This window comes from Echinops telfairi, unplaced genomic scaffold (assembly GCF_000313985.2).
Source record: "Echinops telfairi isolate 266 unplaced genomic scaffold, ASM31398v2 ScPeMD7_8;HRSCAF=38, whole genome shotgun sequence".
Lineage (NCBI taxonomy): Eukaryota > Metazoa > Chordata > Mammalia > Afrosoricida > Tenrecidae > Echinops > Echinops telfairi.
In genome coordinates, this window is record NW_022103905.1 from 12,889,466 (window position 1) to 12,896,445 (window position 6,980).

At 40.5% G+C, this 6,980-nt stretch overlaps 1 protein-coding gene across 1 annotated transcript in view; it reads left to right on the forward strand.

Moving 5' to 3' along the window:
• Nucleotides 1-6,980, forward strand: part of UNC13C (unc-13 homolog C) — a 586,641-nt gene that overhangs the window by 455,775 nt on the left and 123,886 nt on the right. Inside the window, exon 23 of the mRNA XM_045286469.1 lies at nucleotides 738-815. Coding sequence (XP_045142404.1) covers nucleotides 738-815 — 78 coding nt within the window. The remainder of the gene's footprint in view (nucleotides 1-737; nucleotides 816-6,980) is intronic.

Here is a 6,980-nt window from a genome sequence, read left to right on the forward strand (position 1 = left end):
TTTTTTTTACTTTGTCTATGTGGAGGCATTTAGGAACATTGTAGAAATTTGAGAATAATGGCTACACAGATACTTGGCATGGATGTGTGTGTCTGTGTGTAGAAGCACTAGATCTAGAAACCATGAGGAATGATGCAAAGCAGAGGTACCACGTATTAAGGGGAAAGAGCTATGAGAGGTACACAAGCATCAAAGAGATTGCCACTAGAAGGTCACATATGTGGTCTGCGTATGTAGTAACGGTGAATTTTACGATAACACTGATTGTATTGCAATGGAATGGACAGAGACAGCGGAATATACGCCAAATGCATTCAGAACTATAGGAGCTTGCCATTAGGCTTTAGACCCTCCTTCAGCAAGTGTGGCACGTTCATAAAATGAGCCGTGGTGGTGTCGTAGTAAAGCACTTACCTGCTAACTAAGGGTTAGCAGTTCAAGTCTATCAACCATTCCAAGGGAGAGAGGGGTGTGGTAGTCCGTGTCCATAAAGATTCCAACTCAATAGGGCTGTTCTACTCTCTCCTATAAGATGACACTGTGAGTCAGAATTAACCTGACAGCCGTCGGTAGCTTGTTTTATTTGGGTGTGCTTTGGTGGCTTTAGGAACTGCTTATGCTGCCCTTTCAGCTGAAAAGGTGTATGAGAAGCTTGCTTGGCCGAACCCTGATCTGAAGAGTGTACATGTCCAAGTACCTCCTTCCCTGACTGAACTTCACACTGCTTTCTTTCCTAGACTATCAATCAAGTGCTGCTCCAGTATGCGGCTATTGTGTCCAAGGGCTTCAGTTCACACTGCGATAAGGAAAACGTGGTAAGTACGAATGCCCGTAACACCAGGAATGCCTCAGCGGAGACTCGCTTCAAGTGGGTTTCTTTGTTTTCACGTAGACTAATAGGAAATAGAGCTCCATCGCAAGAAATTATTTAAAATTTTTTCTAATCGTTCTGAATTGGTTGCAAGACAGGGATGCAGGGAAAGGCTGAGGGAGTCTCGATGCCAGTCAACTTGTGGCTGTCGCTGGTGTGAGAAGCCCTAGGCTCACAGGAGTCACTGAAACCACCATATTCATAAAGCATTGGAGCTGAGAACCAGGACGATTAAACCAGTTCTGTGTTGACGACACCACCTAGTTAAGTTTTGGCACCAAGAGTAAAATAAAGATAGATTCTTCTGTTTATAACTAAAGTGAAGGATGGTCAAGGTAGGGAATAGTTTGATTTCTACCCTGAATTACTAATGTAGTGTTTTAGATTCCTGATGATTGGGAATATAGGTGTACAGTACAAACCAGTCTTCACAACTTAAGAAAATGGTTAAAGAGAAGCAAGATAAGTTAGAGGTTTGGCATTAGACAGTGTAAGACATGAAAAGATAATAATTTATAAATTATCAAGGGTTTATAAGGGAGGGAGGGGGAATAATGAGGAGCTGATACCAAGGGCTCAAGTAGAAAGCAAATGTACAAATGTGCTTGACACGATGGATGGATGGATGGATGGATGGATGGATGGATGGATGGATGGATGGATTGTGGTAAGTGTTGTGCAAGCCCCCAATCAAATGATTTTAAAAAATTAAGAGGTTTTATAATCAATGTTATAAGCAATGAAGGAGACATTTTTTCTTACTCGCTAGAGGTAATAGAAGGAAAGAAAAGTTGGCATTACTGTAGAAATAAAAGATGGGGTTAAAAAACAAAGGCACTTAAAGTCTCGGGAATGTCAGGAACGTGTATTTTCAGATGCAAACCAGGTTTTCCTCACAGTCAGGTTTCACCATTTAGACAAGTCTGACTCTTCATTTTGTTGCCACCTCATTGACCTCTTGCTGACTTCTCATTAAGATAAGTCAGGCCTAATGGTTCTTAAGAGTGACAGCAGGTACTTCTTCTCTTAAATTAATCTGCTGTCCAGAATTTTTATTATCACTTTCAGAATTGTCACAGACTAGGAATCTTCTGAGAGGCAAGATGGAATATTGGTTTATGAGAAGCATCTATTTCTAATGAAAGGAAAGTGCTTTTTAATGTGTCCGATTGGAAATCTTCATAGTTCCCAGAAAGACACTGACTATATTAGGAGAGCCAAAAGGAAGATTTTTTAAAATGACGATGAATTATCACGGTTAATTTTGTCATCAGAAAGGAAACTTAGACTAGAAAAAAAATCCCTGTGGGTTTCCAAACCTTGTCTTCTATATTTTTAAAAATAGATTGAAATCATAAATAACTTTCTAATAATCTGCATTTTTCTATTATTTTATACTTCTCATAACCAAAACCTTTAAAAAGAAAGCAAAACACTCTGGCAAATATTTGAGGAGGAACATAATTTTTTTCTTTCCTAACTACTGATATCTCATCTGCTTTAGACTCTATTGCTTAAAATGCTACATATCATTCTATCTCTTCCATGAATGGATACCAATTAGCTTCTTGGGTCATGTTTCAGTTAAGTCAAAATGGAGAGGTGTTTCTATGATTTTTGTATGTTCATAGAACTATTGTTAAAGATGTATTCATTTATCAAGAAGATTGAAACCTCTTTTTAGAATTTTCTCAATATATAACAATACACCTATTTCATCTGCAAAGTCAACTGAGAGACTGTGAAAGGTAGATATCTGTTAAGATATATCCATCACAGTTGATATCCCTGCGGTCAGAATTATTAATGACAACAGTTAAGCAAAAGGTGGCAGGGTGATTATTTTCTACTGTGGCATTTTAAATTGGAAATGCTTAGAACATTTAAAACCAATTTTCTCCACATTACAAAGCAAAGCAAATAATTACCTGATTTTGAATAATTCCTTTTTATTTATTTATACTCAAACATACTTCAATCATGACAGTATGGCCATTGTTGAAAAGAACTTTCCATATTCTTCATAGTTCAGATCTTCCTCTCTTGCCAGATTTAGATGAAACGAAATGTATAAGGATGTTTTTAGTGGGAAAGTGAAAATAAACAGATAAAAAGATGACAGCTTTGACTTACTTTACTAAACTCATCAGCCAATATATCTCAATTGGGTTAATTTTTCCTTGCTGTATATGTTATTTTTTTTGTCATGTATTATAGCAATGTTAAAAGGAAAAGCTTTATGATGCATATGTTCAAAGTAGATTTATGTAATTTCATCCTAAGTAGTGTTGCATTCAATTGATTCACTAAGATGAAAATAGGACTATTTCAAGTCCAGGAAAGGTTTATGAAAGAGGAGAGAGCTGCATTTTCGTTTCTGTCTGTCACTGGGGTACCTGCATCTTTCATTCCTATGCAACTTCCCTGGGTCAACAGCAAGCTGATGCCAAAGAACCCAACAGGCAATGTTCAGCTTGTCCTCAGTAGCCTGTGGCCATGGGGGAGGATCAGGTTCAGAAGACTTGTTGACCGCCTTTGCTTTGTAAAGCTGGTACTAGTGTTCTGTTTGCCAATTACAGTCCCAAGTGAGCATCAGTCTTATATAAGTAACTAACTTGGACCCAGGGGGAGAAAGCAATAGATCCCTTTGCCTACCGAGTCACCCTTCTGCTCTTTAAAAAGCATTATCTTTCTTGACCTTAGTTTTCTTGTGGGTTTTTTTTTTCTGATGGAATTGCCCATAATCACCATAAATGGCTCTATCTTTAAAGAAATAAAACCAAAGAGAAAGCCAGTGATCATATGCCATAGGAGAACGAGTTCAGGCAAATTGCCTGACATTTTGAGGATACATCCTCTGAAAATGACGAAGCCTAGGCCAGTGGCTCTCCACCTTGGCTGGGAATCAGAGTCATCTTAGACCACTTTAATCCATCCTGCTGGGCCAGAAACTATGGACGATAAAGCTCAGATATATGCCTTAACAACAGTGACGCAGATGATTGGTTTCTTAAATCATTTTATTGGGGGCTCTTACAACTCTTATCACAGTCCATACAAACCTCCATTGCATAAAGCACCTTTGTACATTCGTTACCCTCATCATTCTCAAAACATTTGCTCTCCACTTAAGCCCCCGGCATTAGCTCCTCATTTCCCCCCTCCCTTGTCCCTCTCCCCTCCCTCATGAACCCTTGATATTTTATACATTATTATTTTGTCATATCTTACACTGTCCGACGTCTCCCTTCACCAGATGATGGTCCTATGAATCCAGACTCAGATTAATTCCAGAGAACAGCTCCCTGGTTACATGCCTAATGACTATTAAGCACCTTGGAACATTTTCACAGAAGTGATTCATGACTAGCTAGGAACTACAAAAGAAAACTTGAGAGTTGTGATATAAATAGGATTAAAGTCTTTAAAAACACAAGAATACTTTAATCTGATGAAGTGATGAGCTTTCCTGATAGAAGTTACGATTCAGGTAATACTATTCATTGTCTTGCCCCATACCACTATGCTGTAGAGATTACTAAATGACGGCTGCTTCTGAAGATTTTTATTTAATTATCATAATACATTTAAAGAACTACATGGTCACGCTCAAAAGCAAGGTTTAATTGATTCTGCCTATCAAAAATAAATGCTAGGCTATAGTTTTTAACTTGAGTTGTTACTGGGCAGAAATGACTATATTTGAAGACTAAATCTTAGGTTTCTGTGACACGCATAGGAGCCCTGGTATTGCAAGGGTTGTGCTTTGGGCTGCTAACCTCAAGTTCAGCAGTTCAAAGCCACCAGCTGCGCCTTGGGAGAAAAATGAAGATTTCTTCTCTCATAATGGGTTATGAGTAGGGAACCTACAGGGGTGGTTCTACCCGGTCCTTTTGGGTTGCTATGAATTCAGAATGGATGCAATAGCAGTGAGGATTTTGGTTTTGGCAACATGCTGTGTTAGGCCGGGTTGACTAGAGAAACAAATTCAGGGACACTCATGTGTAAGAGAGAACTTTATATCAAGAAGTTAATTATACAAGGGGATTACCACCACCCCAACCATCCCACCCCCCACCCCCCAAAACAACAACAGAATGGCGCCAGGCAATGTGGAGCTTTCCTATTACACATTTTCCCCACTAAGTGAGACATCCACACATTCATTCTGACTGGGTGCACTCAGTGGTGTCGCCTGGGAATGTCCTCTCATCACAGTGTATTTTTTCGTAAAAGCAGTTCTGCTTGACCCTTGTCTTTTGATGGCTAATTTAAGAAAACAGCATGCAGCTGTGAAATTTTGTTTCCTGCTCGGGAAAATTGCTGCAGAAACTATTATGATCTTAAACACACCTTATAAGGACAGCACTATGGGAAAAACGCAAGTGAACGAGTGGTTTTCTCATTTCAAAAAGGTGAAATGTTAATTGATGACAAACCTCATTCTGAACGTCCATCAATTTCCCAAACAGACGAAAATGTCAACTCGTAGTGCATTAGAGTTTGTTCCACCTGGTCAGACTACTAATCAAGCTTTCTATTTAGAGGTTCTGAAAAGATTGTGTAACCGTGTGCAATAAAAAAAGGCCTGATTTGAGATAGATGGGGGGCTGGTTTTGCTACCCCAGCAATGTACCTATTTTACGCAGCCAACTCAATGCGACAATTTTTGGCAAAAAACAGTGTGCCTCTCTTGATCCACGCACATTGTCCACCTTACCTCACTCCATGCAACTTCTTTTTGTTTCTGCAAATGAAGAGGGACCTGAAAGGACAGGGATTTGAAGACATAGAAGAGGTGAGGAACAAAACGATGGAGGTGCTGCCAGCCATCCAAACAGATGAGTTTACAAAATGTTTCCAAGAATGGAATTACAGATTTGAAAAATATATTAAGTGAAATGGAGAGGTCTTTGAAGGTGCTAAGGTTATGTAAAAAAAAAAAATTAAATACATAGCTTTGAAAAAAGTATTCTGTTTTTTGGGGGTATATCAAGCAAACATCCCACATTGAGTCCATAAGTCTGATACTACTTCATAAGTCCAATATTAGTCCATAAACACCTCCTCAGACTTAACGCAGTGACACGCAATGATGGAGAATGCAGGAAGAGCACAGGCCAGTGGGTACAAAGTCTTGTAGATCCAATGGCGGTAGATGCATCTCCAGGGCTCTGACTGCCATCAGCATGGCTCTTCAACAGGAAGGTGAAATAGAGAGACAGAGGCCAGCTTCCAAAGACCCCTTTATCTCTGTCACCCTCCAATCAAGCTGTGACCTGCTTGATAAACTAAACTCCGCCCACATATTCATAAGGGATCCATGTTGGCACAAAAAACCTATTACACATGCATGAAAGTGGAAAATGAGCAAAGGTTAAAATGTTCTTTAGGGACAAGACTTCAACCCAGTGCTCCAAGACGTGAATGCAACATATCGGCTTGAAACAGGGAGCTAATAGAAAGGTCTGAGGGGCCAGCCCCAATCCCAACTACGTGGACAGTACCCGCTCCCCATAGAAGAATTCACTTCAGAGGACAGCACTGAAGCTACAGCTCAGAGAGAGGGACTGTCTCCATGTCTGATCAGAGCACATGGGAGCAAATGAAGGGAGAGGAAGCTAGTGGAACACAAGGCTGGCCTACCAAGCCTTGAGGACAATATTCCCGCTCGGAGCAGCCAAAGCACAGAGAGTACCTTAGGGCCAGCCCCACTACGAGACACGATGCTCCTCACTGATCCATAGCACTATGGGGGACAACACTGGAGACACAGTGCAGGAATTGCACCCAATCTGACCCCACCACACTGAGGCAAAACACTAAGGGTATACAATAGAACAACAAGGGGAACAGAGCAATGAAGTCCCCAGGGAATACCAAAAATAGATTTTGGGGCCAGGGCATGGCATCCCATCAAATTTGGAGAGGTGGGATAAATGAGCTGGAAGAGAAAACAATGGGATTGATGGTTCCGGGGGAGACAAAGAGAGGGGGAGGCAGGGGAAAGGAAGTGGTATTAACAAACCAAGGAAAAAGGGAACAAGTGATCCAAAATCGATGGCGAGTAGGGTGTAGGGAGGCCTGGTAGGGCTTGATCAAGGGCAAC